This window comes from Heptranchias perlo, chromosome 44, assembly GCF_035084215.1.
Source record: "Heptranchias perlo isolate sHepPer1 chromosome 44, sHepPer1.hap1, whole genome shotgun sequence".
In the NCBI taxonomy this organism is placed as follows: Eukaryota; Metazoa; Chordata; class Chondrichthyes; order Hexanchiformes; family Hexanchidae; genus Heptranchias; species Heptranchias perlo.
The window spans coordinates 2,955,531-2,970,303 of NC_090368.1; the positions used below are offsets into that span (position 1 = coordinate 2,955,531).

Genomic DNA, 14,773 nt, shown 5'->3' on the forward strand with positions numbered 1-14,773 from the left:
TGTGGGTTATAGAGTGTGGGTTACAGAGTGTGGGTTATAGAGTGTGGGTTACAGAGTGTGGGTTATAGAGTGTGGGTTATAGAGTGTGGGTTATAGAGTGTGGGTTATAGTGTGTGGGTTATAGAGTGTGGGTTATAGAGTGTGTATTACAGAGTGTGGGTTATAGAGAGTGTGGGTTATAGAGTGTGTGGGTTATAGAGAGTGGGTTATAGAGAGTGTGGGTTATAGAGTGTGGGTTATAGAGTGTGTGGGTTATAGAGAGTGGGTTATAGAGTGTGGGTTATAGAGTGTGGGTTATAGAGTGTGGGTTATAGAGTGTGGGTTATAGAGTGTGGGTTATAGAGTGTGTATTACAGAGTGTGGGTTATAGAGAGTGTGGGTTATAGAGTGTGTGGGTTATAGAGAGTGGGTTATAGAGAGTGTGGGTTATAGAGTGTGGGTTACAGAGTGTGGGTTATAGAGTGTGTGGGTTATAGAGAGTGGGTTATAGAGTGTGTGGGTTATAGAGAGTGGGTTATAGAGAGTGGGTTATAGAGAGTGGGTTATAGAGAGTGGGTTATAGAGTGTGGGTTATAGAGTGTGGGTTATAGAGTGTGGGTTATAGAGAGTGGGTTATAGAGTGTGGGTTATAGAGTGTGGGTTACAGAGTGTGGGTTATAGAGTGTGTGGGTTATAGAGAGTGGGTTATAGAGTGTGTGGGTTATAGAGTGTGGGTTATAGAGTGTGGGTTATAGAGAGTGGGTTATAGAGTGTGGGTTATAGAGTGTGGGTTACAGAGTGTGGGTTATAGAGTGTGTGGGTTATAGAGAGTGGGTTATAGAGTGTGTGGGTTATAGAGAGTGGGTTATAGAGTGTGGGTTATAGAGAGTGTGGGTTATAGAGTGTGGGTTATAGAGTGTGGGTTATAGAGTGTGGGTTATAGAGTGTGGGTTACAGAGTGTGGGTTATAGAGTGTGGGTTACAGAGTGTGGGTTATAGAGTGTGGGTTATAGAGTGTGGGTTATAGAGTGTGGATTATAGAGTGTGGGTTATAGAGTGTGGGTTATAGAGTGTGGGTTATAGAGTGTGGATTATAGAGTGTGGGTTATAGAGTGTGGGTTATAGAGTGTGTGGGTTATAGAGTGTGGGTTACAGAGTGTGGGTTACAGAGTGTGGGTTATAGAGTGTGTGGGTTATCGAGTGTGGGTTACAGAGTGTGGGTTATAGAGAGTGGGTTATAGAGTGTGGGTTATAGAGTGTGGGTTATAGAGTGTGGGTTATAGAGTGTGTGGGTTATAGAGTGTGGGTTACAGAGTGTGGATTATAGAGTGTGGGTTACAGAGTGTGGGTTATAGAGTGTGGGTTACAGAGTGTGGGTTATAGAGTGTGGGTTATAGAGTGTGGGTTATAGAGTGTGTGTTATAGAGTGTGGATTATAGAGTGTGGGTTATAGAGTGTGGGTTATAGAGTGTGGGTTATAGTGTGTGGGTATAGAATGTGGGTCGTGGAGAGTGTGGGTCGTGGAGAGTGTGGGTCGTGGAGAGTGTGGGTCGTGGAGAGTGTGGGTCGTGGAGAGTGTGGGTCGTGGAGAGTGTGGGTCATGGAGAGTGTGTATTCCTTTCCTTTATCTTTCCTTCTCTCGGGTTTTTAGCCCTGTTGCCCACACAGTCGTATTGGCCATGGCATTGCCCACCCAGACAGCCACCCCCCAGTGCAATAATCTGTCCCATTTATCTGATCCCGGAGTCTGGGAGAACTCCAGTAACGGGCAAGTGAAGACAGGCCCTGTGATGAAGTGGAGCCCATTAATCAGGCTTCCATTTGCTGACATTATTTGTAATTACAAGAAAAGCCCCAGGGCACCCTCCACCCCTAAACTAAAGGAATAACAAGACAGTTTGCACAACAAATAGGTTCAGGAATTCAAGAGCTGGAACGTGCTGGTACTCTGTGTGTGTGTGTGTGTGTGTGTGCGGATGTGTGTGTTTGTGGGTGTGTGTGTCTATGGGTGTGTGTGTGTGCGTGCATGTGTATATGTGTGTACGCCTGTGTGTGTGCGTGAATCCTTGTGTTTGTTTGTGTGTGCAAATTGAAAATGTCAAAACTGAGATTGATAGATTTTTGTTGGATATTAGGAGATACAGAACCAAGGTGGATAGATGGCGTTAAGATATAGATCAGCCGGGATCTAATTGAATGGCGGAACAAGCTCGAGGGGCCGTATGGCCTCCTCCTGCTCCTATGTTTGTTTTAACTTTCGATATTTATGCTTTCTGCAGATACATTGAGAACCAGGGTGGATTGAAGAATCTGTCTCGAAGTGACTTGGAGAATTACACCAAGCTGAGAAACCTGTAAGTCACCTCACCATCTGTGCCCGTGTCTAATGTCATCTCTTCAGTTCTCCTGAGAGCAGCCTTGAGCCCTCAAGGTGTGGTTCCGAGCCGTGTAACAAGGGCCCAGGGTCTGTCCCCGGTTCATGCTGAGCTAGCTGATCTCAGTCAGGCACCCACAGATATACGACAGTGGGTCTCACTGCCCCCCGCCAACCCATGTCAGGGAGGGGATAAATCAGTCAGTGCTGCTGCTCCTGGTCACTACTGGGTGACTCCCAAGGAGGGTAGATGGACTTAAGATACATATCAGCCATGACCTAATTGAATGGTGCAACAGGCTCGAGGGGCTGAATAGCCTCCTCCTGTTCCTATGTTCCCATCGGAAAGTGGGTGCATTAATGTCAGATAAGGACTCAGTTGTGATGCCACCCACAGTCAAACATGCTGTTGATACTGTCTGCCCAGTGGGATGTCTCTGCATCCAGGTGTACCACTCTCCCAGGTTATAGGTGTGGCAAGAGCCAGGAGATCGTGCATGAAGATTGGCCAATTGGGTGAGGTACCGGGGGCAAGACCAGGGCCTGTGGAACCCGTACTACAGTGACAGACAACACCAACAGGAGAGGAGGAAGAAGTTAGAGCCCTAGGAGTGTTCGATGGGACAGTGTAGAGGGAGCTTTACTCTGTATCTAACCCGTGCTGTACCTGTCCTGGGAGTGTTTGATGGGACAGTGTAGAGGGAGCTTTACTCTGTATCTAACCCGTGCTGTACCTGCCCTGGGAGTGTTTGATGGGACAGTGTAGAGGGAGCTTTACTCTGTATCTAACCCGTGCTGTACCTGCCCTGGGAGTGTTTGATGGGACAGTGCAGAGGGAGCTTTACTCTGTATCTAACCCTGTACCTGCCCTGGGAGTGTTTGAACGGGCAGTGTAGAGGGAGCTTTACTCTGTATCTAACCACCGGTTTTGTGTTGTGATTTAATTCTCTTTATTTTCCTTACAGAACAGTAACAAACTCAGGACTTCAGTACGTTGGCCTGGATGCATTCCATCACAACCCTCTGCTGCAATATATGTGAGTTCAGTATGTGTGAGATCAGTATGTGTGAGATCAGTATGTGTGAGTTCAGATAATGAAGCAGTCCGAGCCTGCATGCAGCAAGACCTGGACAACATCCAGGCTTGGGCTCATAAGTGGCAAGTAACATTCGCGCCAGATAAGTGCCAGGCAATGACCATCTCCAACAAGAGAGAGTCTAACCACCTCCCCTTGACATTCAACGGCATTACCATCGCCGAATCCCCCACCATCAACATCCTGGGGGTCACCATTGACCAGAAACTTAACTGGACCAGCCATATAAATACTGTGGCTACGAGAGCAGGTCAGAGGCTGGGTATTCTGCGGCAAGTGACTCACCTCCTGACTCCCCAAAGCCTTTCTACCATCTACAAGGCACAAGTCAGGAGTGTGATGGAATACTCTCCACTTGCCTGGATGAGTGCAGCTCCAACAACACTCAAGAAGCTCGACACCATCCAAGATAAAGCAGCCCGCTTGATTGGCACCCCATCCACCACCCTAAACATTCACTCCCTTCACCACCGGCGCACAGTGGCTGCAGTGTGCACCATCCACAGGATGCACTGCAGCAACTCGCCAAGGCTTCTTCGACAGCACCTCCCAAACCCGCGACCTCTACCACCTAGAAGGACAAGGGCAGCAGGCGCATGGGAACAACACCACCTGCACGTTCCCCTCCAAGTCACACACCATCCCGACTTGGAAATATATCGCCGTTCCTTCATTGTCGCTGGGTCATAATCCTGGAACTCCCTTCCTAACAGCATTGTGGGAGAACCGTCACCACACGGACTGCAGCGGTTCAAGAAGGCGGCTCACCACCACCTTCTCAAGGGCAATTAGGGATGGGCAATAAATGCCGGCCTTGCCAGCGACGCCCACATCCCGTGAACGAATAAAAAAAAAGTATATGAGTTCAGTATGTGTGAGATCAGTATGTGTGAGTTCAGTATGTGTGAGTTCAGTATATGAGTTCAGTATGTGTGAGTTCAGTATATGAGTTCAGTATGTGTGAGTTCAGTATATGAGTTCAGTATGCGTAAGATCAGTATATGAGTTCAGTATGTGTGAGATCAGTATGTGTGAGTTCAGTATATGAGTTCAGTATATGAGTTCAATATGTGTGAGATCAGTATGTGTGAGTTCAGTATGTGTGAGATCAGTATATGAGTTCAGTATATGAGTTCAGTATGTGTGAGATCAGTATATGAGTTTAGTATGTGTGAGTTCAGTATATGAGTTCAGTATATGAGATCAGTATGTGTGAGTTCAGTATATGAGTTCAGTATATGAGTTCAGTATGTGTGAGTTCAGTATATGAGTTCACTATGTGTCAGTTCAGTATATGAGTTCAGTATATGAGTTCAGTATGCGTGAGTTCAGCAAATGAGTTCAGTACATGAGTTCAGTATATGTGAGTTCATTATGTGTGAGTTCAGTATATGAGTTCAGTATATGTGAGTTCATTATGTGTGAGTTCAGTATATGAGTTCAGTATATGTGAGTTCATTATGTGTGAGTTCAGTATGTGTGAGATCAGTATGTGTGAGATCAGTATATGAGATCAGTATGTGTGAGTTCAGTATGTGTGAGTTCAGTATATGAGTTCAGTATGTGTGAGTTCAGTATATGAGTTCAGTATGTGTGAGATCAGTATATGAGTTCAGTATATGTGAGTTCAGTATATGAGTTCAGTATGTGTGAGTTCAGTATATGAGTTCAGAATGTGTGAGATCAGTATATGAGTTCAGTATATGTGAGTTCAGTATATGAGTTCAGTATGTGTGAGTTCAGTATATGAGTTCAGTATATGAGATCAGTATGTGTGAGTTCAGTATGTGTGAGTTCAGTATATGAGATCAGTATGTGTGAGTTCAGTATGTGTGAGTTCAGTATATTAGATCAGTATGTGTGAGTTCAGTATGTGTGAGTTCAGTATATGAGTTCAGTATGTGTGAGTTCAGTATATGAGTTCAGTATGTGTGAGTTCAGTATGTGTGAGTTCAGTATATTAGATCAGTATGTGTGAGTTCAGTATGTGTGAGTTCAGTATATTAGATCAGTATGTGTGAGTTCAGTATGTGTGAGTTCAGTATATGAGATCAGTATGTGTGAGTTCAGTATGTGTGAGTTCAGTATGAGTTCAGTATGTGTGAGTTCAGTATATGAGTTCAGTATATGAGTTCAGTATGTGTGAGTTCAGTATATGAGTTCAGTATGTGTGAGATCAGTATATGAGTTCAGTATGTGTGAGTTCAGTATATGAGTTCAGTATATGAGTTCAGTATATGAGTTCAGTATGCGTGAGTTCAGTATATGAGTTCAGTATGTGTGAGTTCAGTATATGAGTTCAGTATGTGTGAGTTCAGTATGTGTGAGTTCAGTATATAAGTTCAGTATATGTGAGTTCAGCATATGAGTTCAGTATTTGAGTTCAGTATATGTGAGATCAGTATGTGTGAGTTCAGTATATGAGTTCAGTATATGTGAGTTCATTATGTGTGAGTTCAGTATATGAGTTCAGTATATGTGAGTTCAGTATATGTGAGTTCATTATGTGTGAGTTCAGTATATGAGTTCATTATGTGTGAGTTCAGTATATGAGTTCAGTATATGAGTTCAGTATGTGTGAGATCAGTATATGAGTTCAGTATATGTAAGTTCATTATGTGTGAGTTCAGTATATGAGTTCAGTATGTGTGAGTTCAGTATATGAGTTCATTATGTGTGAGTTCAGTATGTGTGAGTTCAGTATATGAGTTCAGTGTGTGTGAGATCAGTATATGAATTCAGTATATATGAGTTCATTATGTGTGAGTTCAGTATATGAGTTCAGTATATGAGTTCAGTATATGAGTTCAGTATGTGTGAGTTCAGTATATGTGAGTTCATTATGTGTGAGTTCAGTATATGAGTTCAGTATGTGTGAGTTCAGTATATGAGTTCAGTATATGAGTTCAGTATGTGTGAGTTCAGTATGTGTGAGTTCAGTATATGAGATCAGTATGTGTGAGTTCAGTATGTGTGAGTTCAGTATATGAGTTCAGTATGAGTTCAGTATGTGTGAGTTCAGTATATGAGTTCAGTATGTGTGAGATCAGTATATGAGTTCAGTATGTGTGAGTTCAGTATATGAGTTCAGTATATGAGTTCAGTATATGAGTTCAGTATGCGTGAGTTCAGTATATGAGTTCAGTATGTGTGAGTTCAGTATATGAGTTCAGTATGTGTGAGTTCAGTATGTGTGAGTTCAGTATATAAGTTCAGTATATGTGAGTTCAGCATATGAGTTCAGTATTTGAGTTCAGTATATGTGAGATCAGTATGTGTGAGTTCAGTATATGAGTTCAGTATATGTGAGTTCATTATGTGTGAGTTCAGTATATGAGTTCAGTATATGTGAGTTCAGTATATGTGAGTTCATTATGTGTGAGTTCAGTATATGAGTTCATTATGTGTGAGTTCAGTATATGAGTTCAGTATGTGTGAGATCAGTATATGAGTTCAGTATATGTAAGTTCATTATGTGTGAGTTCAGTATATGAGTTCAGTATGTGTGAGTTCAGTATATGAGTTCATTATGTGTGAGTTCAGTATATGAGTTCAGTATATGTGAGTTCAGTATATGTGAGTTCATTATGTGTGAGTTCAGTATATGAGTTCATTATGTGTGAGTTCAGTATATGAGTTCAGTATGTGTGAGATCAGTATATGAGTTCAGTATATGTAAGTTCATTATGTGTGAGTTCAGTATATGAGTTCAGTATGTGTGAGTTCAGTATATGAGTTCATTATGTGTGAGTTCAGTATGTGTGAGTTCAGTATATGAGTTCAGTGTGTGTGAGATCAGTATATGAGTTCAGTATATATGAGTTCATTATGTGTGAGTTCAGTATATGAGTTCAGTATATGAGTTCAGTATATGAGTTCAGTATGTGTGAGTTCAGTATATGTGAGTTCATTATGTGTGAGTTCAGTATATGAGTTCAGTATGTGTGAGTTCAGTATATGAGTTCAGCATGTGTGAGTTCAGTATATGAGATCAGTATGCGTGAGTTCAGTATATGAGTTCAGTATGTGTGAGTTCAGTATGTGTGAGTTCAGTATATGAGTTCAGTATGTGTGAGTTCAGTATGTGTGAGTTCAGTATATGAGTTCATTATGTGTGAGTTCAGTATATGAGTTCAGTATGTGTGAGATCAGTATATGAGTTCAGTATATGTGAGTTCAGTATATGAGTTCAGTATGTGTGAGTTCAGTATATGAGTTCAGTATATGAGATCAGTATGTGTGAGTTCAGTATGTGTGAGTTCAGTATATGAGATCAGTATGTGTGAGTTCAGTATGTGTGAGTTCAGTATATTAGATCAGTATGTGTGAGTTCAGTATGTGTGAGTTCAGTATATTAGATCAGTATGTGTGAGTTCAGTATGTGTGAGTTCAGTATATGAGTTCAGTATGTGTGAGTTCAGTATATGAGTTCAGTATGTGTGAGTTCAGTATATGAGTTCAGTATGTGTGAGATCAGTATATGAGTTCAGTATGTGTGCGTTCAGTATATGAGTTCAGTATATGAGTTCAGTATGTGTGAGTTCAGTATATGAGTTCAGTATATGAGTTCAGTATGCGTGAGTTCAGTATATGAGTTCAGTATGTGTGAGTTCAGTATATGAGTTCAGTATGTGTGAGTTCAGTATGTGTGAGTTCAGTATATAAGTTCAGTATATGTGAGTTCAGCATATGAGTTCAGTATTTGAGTTCAGTATATGTGAGATCAGTATGTGTGAGTTCAGTATGTGTGAGTTCAGTATGTGTGAGATCAGTATATGAGTTCAGTATATGTGAGTTCATTATGTGTGAGTTCAGTATATGAGTTCAGTATGTGTGAGTTCAGTATATGAGTTCATTATGTGTGAGTTCAGTATGTGTGAGTTCAGTATATGAGTTCAGTGTGTGTGAGATCAGTATATGAGTTCAGTATATATGAGTTCATTATGTGTGAGTTCAGTATATGAGTTCAGTATGTGTGAGTTCAGTATATGAGTTCAGCATGTGTGAGTTCAGTATATGAGATCAGTATGCGTGAGTTCAGTATATGAGTTCAGTATGTGTGAGTTCAGTATGTGTGAGTTCAGTATATGAGTTCAGTATGTGTGAGTTCAGTATGTGTGAGTTCAGTATATGAGTTCATTATGTGTGAGTTCAGTATATGAGTTCAGTATGTGTGAGATCAGTATATGAGTTCAGTATATGTGAGTTCAGTATATGAGTTCAGTATGTGTGAGTTCAGTATATGAGTTCAGTATATGAGATCAGTATGTGTGAGTTCAGTATGTGTGAGTTCAGTATATGAGATCAGTATGTGTGAGTTCAGTATGTGTGAGTTCAGTATATTAGATCAGTATGTGTGAGTTCAGTATGTGTGAGTTCAGTATATTAGATCAGTATGTGTGAGTTCAGTATGTGTGAGTTCAGTATATGAGTTCAGTATGTGTGAGTTCAGTATGTGTGAGTTCAGTATATGAGTTCAGTATGTGTGAGTTCAGTATATGAGTTCAGTATGTGTGAGATCAGTATATGAGTTCAGTATGTGTGCGTTCAGTATATGAGTTCAGTATATGAGTTCAGTATGTGTGAGTTCAGTATATGAGTTCAGTATATGTGAGTTCATTATGTGTGAGTTCAGTATATGAGTTCAGTATGTGTGAGTTCAGTATATGAGTTCATTATGTGTGAGTTCAGTATGTGTGAGTTCAGTATATGAGTTCAGTATATGTGAGTTCAGTATATGTGAGTTCATTATGTGTGAGTTCAGTATATGAGTTCATTATGTGTGAGTTCAGTATATGAGTTCAGTATGTGTGAGATCAGTATATGAGTTCAGTATATGTAAGTTCATTATGTGTGAGTTCAGTATATGAGTTCAGTATGTGTGAGTTCAGTATATGAGTTCATTATGTGTGAGTTCAGTATATGAGTTCAGTATATGTGAGTTCAGTATATGTGAGTTCATTATGTGTGAGTTCAGTATATGAGTTCATTATGTGTGAGTTCAGTATATGAGTTCAGTATGTGTGAGATCAGTATATGAGTTCAGTATATGTAAGTTCATTATGTGTGAGTTCAGTATATGAGTTCAGTATGTGTGAGTTCAGTATATGAGTTCATTATGTGTGAGTTCAGTATGTGTGAGTTCAGTATATGAGTTCAGTGTGTGTGAGATCAGTATATGAGTTCAGTATATATGAGTTCATTATGTGTGAGTTCAGTATATGAGTTCAGTATATGAGTTCAGTATATGAGTTCAGTATGTGTGAGTTCAGTATATGTGAGTTCATTATGTGTGAGTTCAGTATATGAGTTCAGTATGTGTGAGTTCAGTATATGAGTTCAGCATGTGTGAGTTCAGTATATGAGATCAGTATGCGTGAGTTCAGTATATGAGTTCAGTATGTGTGAGTTCAGTATGTGTGAGTTCAGTATATGAGTTCAGTATGTGTGAGTTCAGTATGTGTGAGTTCAGTATATGAGTTCATTATGTGTGAGTTCAGTATATGAGTTCAGTATGTGTGAGATCAGTATATGAGTTCAGTATATGTGAGTTCAGTATATGAGTTCAGTATGTGTGAGTTCAGTATATGAGTTCAGTATATGAGATCAGTATGTGTGAGTTCAGTATGTGTGAGTTCAGTATATGAGATCAGTATGTGTGAGTTCAGTATGTGTGAGTTCAGTATATTAGATCAGTATGTGTGAGTTCAGTATGTGTGAGTTCAGTATATTAGATCAGTATGTGTGAGTTCAGTATGTGTGAGTTCAGTATATGAGTTCAGTATGTGTGAGTTCAGTATATGAGTTCAGTATGTGTGAGTTCAGTATATGAGTTCAGTATGTGTGAGATCAGTATATGAGTTCAGTATGTGTGCGTTCAGTATATGAGTTCAGTATATGAGTTCAGTATGTGTGAGTTCAGTATATGAGTTCAGTATATGAGTTCAGTATGCGTGAGTTCAGTATATGAGTTCAGTATGTGTGAGTTCAGTATATGAGTTCAGTATGTGTGAGTTCAGTATGTGTGAGTTCAGTATATAAGTTCAGTATATGTGAGTTCAGCATATGAGTTCAGTATTTGAGTTCAGTATATGTGAGATCAGTATGTGTGAGTTCAGTATGTGTGAGTTCAGTATGTGTGAGATCAGTATATGAGTTCAGTATATGTGAGTTCATTATGTGTGAGTTCAGTATATGAGTTCAGTATGTGTGAGTTCAGTATATGAGTTCATTATGTGTGAGTTCAGTATGTGTGAGTTCAGTATATGAGTTCAGTGTGTGTGAGATCAGTATATGAGTTCAGTATATATGAGTTCATTATGTGTGAGTTCAGTATATGAGTTCAGTATGTGTGAGTTCAGTATATGAGTTCAGCATGTGTGAGTTCAGTATATGAGATCAGTATGCGTGAGTTCAGTATATGAGTTCAGTATGTGTGAGTTCAGTATGTGTGAGTTCAGTATATGAGTTCAGTATGTGTGAGTTCAGTATGTGTGAGTTCAGTATATGAGTTCATTATGTGTGAGTTCAGTTTATGAGTTCAGTATGTGTGAGATCAGTATATGAGTTCAGTATATGTGAGTTCAGTATATGAGTTCAGTATGTGTGAGTTCAGTATATGAGTTCAGTATATGAGATCAGTATGTGTGAGTTCAGTATGTGTGAGTTCAGTATATGAGATCAGTATGTGTGAGTTCAGTATGTGTGAGTTCAGTATATTAGATCAGTATGTGTGAGTTCAGTATGTGTGAGTTCAGTATATTAGATCAGTATGTGTGAGTTCAGTATGTGTGAGTTCAGTATATGAGTTCAGTATGTGTGAGTTCAGTATGTGTGAGTTCAGTATATGAGTTCAGTATGTGTGAGTTCAGTATATGAGTTCAGTATGTGTGAGATCAGTATATGAGTTCAGTATGTGTGCGTTCAGTATATGAGTTCAGTATATGAGTTCAGTATGTGTGAGTTCAGTATATGAGTTCAGTATATGTGAGTTCATTATGTGTGAGTTCAGTATATGAGTTCAGTATGTGTGAGTTCAGTATATGAGTTCATTATGTGTGAGTTCAGTATGTGTGAGTTCAGTATATGAGTTCAGTATATGTGAGTTCAGCATATGAGTTCAGTATTTGAGTTCAGTATATGTGAGATCAGTATGTGTGAGTTCAGTATGTGTGAGTTCAGTATGTGTGAGATCAGTATATGAGTTCAGTATATGTGAGTTCATTATGTGTGAGTTCAGTATATGAGTTCAGCATGTGTGAGTTCAGTATATGAGATCAGTATGCGTGAGTTCAGTATATGAGTTCAGTATGTGTGAGTTCAGTATGTGTGAGTTCAGTATATGAGTTCAGTATGTGTGAGTTCAGTATGTGTGAGTTCAGTATATGAGTTCATTATGTGTGAGTTCAGTTTATGAGTTCAGTATGTGTGAGATCAGTATATGAGTTCAGTATATGTGAGTTCAGTATATGAGTTCAGTATGTGTGAGTTCAGTATATGAGTTCAGTATATGAGATCAGTATGTGTGAGTTCAGTATGTGTGAGTTCAGTATATGAGATCAGTATGTGTGAGTTCAGTATGTGTGAGTTCAGTATATTAGATCAGTATGTGTGAGTTCAGTATGTGTGAGTTCAGTATATTAGATCAGTATGTGTGAGTTCAGTATGTGTGAGTTCAGTATATGAGTTCAGTATGTGTGAGTTCAGTATGTGTGAGTTCAGTATATGAGTTCAGTATGTGTGAGTTCAGTATATGAGTTCAGTATGTGTGAGATCAGTATATGAGTTCAGTATGTGTGCGTTCAGTATATGAGTTCAGTATATGAGTTCAGTATGTGTGAGTTCAGTATATGAGTTCAGTATATGTGAGTTCATTATGTGTGAGTTCAGTATATGAGTTCAGTATGTGTGAGTTCAGTATATGAGTTCATTATGTGTGAGTTCAGTATGTGTGAGTTCAGTATATGAGTTCAGTATATGTGAGTTCAGCATATGAGTTCAGTATTTGAGTTCAGTATATGTGAGATCAGTATGTGTGAGTTCAGTATGTGTGAGTTCAGTATGTGTGAGATCAGTATATGAGTTCAGTATATGTGAGTTCATTATGTGTGAGTTCAGTATATGAGTTCAGTATGTGTGAGTTCAGTATATGAGTTCATTATGTGTGAGTTCAGTATGTGTGAGTTCAGTATATGAGTTCAGTGTGTGTGAGATCAGCATATGAGTTCAGTATATGTGAGTTCATTATGTGTGAGTTCAGTATATGAGTTCAGTATGTGTGAATTCAGTATATGAGTTCAGTATGTGTGAGTTCAGTATATGAGTTCAGCATGTGTGAGTTCAGTATATGAGATCAGTATGCGTGAGTTCAGTATATGAGTTCAGTATGTGTGAGTTCAGTATGTGTGAGTTCAGTATATGAGTTCATTATGTGTGAGTTCAGTATATGAGTTCAGTATGTGTGAGATCAGTATGTGTGAGATCAGTATATGAGTTCAGTATATGTGAGTTCAGTATGTGTGAGATCAGTATATGAGTTCAGTATGTGTGTGTTCAGTATATGAGTTCAGTATATGAGTTCAGTATGCGTGAGTTCAGTATATGAGTTCAGTATATGAGATCAGTATGTGTGAGATCAGTATGTGTGAGATCAGTATGTGTGTTCAGTATATGAGTTCAGTATGTGTGAGATCAGTATATGAGTTCAGTATGTGTGTGATCAGTATATGAGTTCAGTATGTGTGAGATCAGTATATGAGTTCAGTATGTGTGTGATCAGTATATGAGTTCAGTATGTGTGAGATCAGTATATGAGTTCAGTATGCGTGAGTTCAGTATATGAGTTCAGTATGTGTGTGATCAGTATATGAGTTCAGTATGTGTGTGATCAGTATATGAGTTCAGTATGTGTGAGATCAGTATATGAGTTCAGTATATGAGATCAGTATGTGTGAGATCAGTATATGAGTTCAGTATATGAGATCAGTATGTGTGAGATCAGTATATGAGATCAGTATATGAGATCAGTATATGAGTTCAGTATATGAGATCAGTATGTGTGAGATCAGTATATGAGATCAGTATATGAGATCAGTATATGAGATCAGTATATGAGTTCAGTATGTGTGAGATCAGTATATGAGTTCAGTATGTGTGAGATCAGTATATGAGTTCAGTATATGAGATCAGTATGTGTGAGATCAGTATATGAGATCAGTATATGAGATCAGTATATGTGAGTTCACGCCCTCATCCTGCAACTCTGCTATTCCCTCCACACCCTCCCTCAGACCCCATCTACTTTGCACGGACTGTGGCCGATCGGGACTTCAACCCCTTTCCGAGTCGGATGCTCTTGAGCGCTTGAGTGCTCCCCCTTCTAATCTTCTCCCCCTGCCCCATGCAGCGGTTTCTGGCCTGACTCCAGCAGCAGGCCACGCCATAGGCCCCAGATCTCTGCCACGTGCAAAAGTTGGCCACTCCGGGGCCTTTTGTTTGGCTCGAGTGCACAGGACAGGATTCCAATCCAACATTTCACAGTCATGCGTTTGTTTCTTTGAAGAGATTTTATCTGAGAAACTGAATAGGAAAGAGAGAGACAGATTGACAGAGAGAGAGAGAGGGAGGGAGAAGGCGAGATGGATAGAGAGAGGGAGAGATAGGGCGAGAGAGCGAGACAGATTGACAGAGAGAGGGAGAGAGAGGGAGAGATGGACAGAGAGAGGAAGAGACAGGAGAGGGAGAGATGGGGAAGAGAGAGACAGACTGACACAGAGAGAGGGAGAGATGGATAGAGCGAGGAAGAGACAGGAGGTGAGAAAGGTATGGAGAGACAGGGAGAGATAGAGAGAAGTGACAGAGAAAGAGACAGAGAGCGAAAGAGATAGAGAAATAAAGACAGACATACAGACGAGGACAGAGAGAAAGAGAAAAGAAGAGACAGAGAGAAGGACAATGACAGACAGAGAGAGTGAGAGAGACATTCAGAGAGGGGGAGAGACAGACAGAGACTGGGAACGAGAGACAGACAGAGAGACTGGGAATGAGAGACAACCTGTGATGGTGAAGGATGTCTGCTTTCCATTTCAAGCATCGAGGGTTAGATTTTACAATCAGAGATCAGATCAGGCGTTAGTCACTATGAGAGCGGGAGTGTAAGAATGTGAGACAGTGAGAGAGAGTGGGAGTGGGAGAGTGTGAGAGAGTGAGAGAGAGTGTGTGAGAGAGTGGGAGTGGGAGAGTGTGAGAGAGTGAGAGAGAGTGTGTGAGAGAGTGGGAGTGGGAGAGTGTGAGAGAGTGAGAGAGAGTGTGTGAGAGAGTGGGA

General features: G+C 40.2%; 1 protein-coding gene across 1 annotated transcript in view; it reads left to right on the forward strand.

The window, feature by feature from the left end:
* The first annotated feature begins 2,075 nt into the window (after positions 1-2,075).
* The window catches only part of LOC137306739 (high affinity nerve growth factor receptor-like), a 45,568-nt gene continuing 32,870 nt past the window's right edge, over positions 2,076-14,773 (forward strand). The window contains exons 1-2 of the mRNA XM_067976106.1: positions 2,076-2,333; positions 3,319-3,390. Of these exons, the coding sequence (XP_067832207.1) occupies positions 2,176-2,333; positions 3,319-3,390 (230 nt within the window). The 5' untranslated portion in view covers positions 2,076-2,175. The remainder of the gene's footprint in view (positions 2,334-3,318; positions 3,391-14,773) is intronic.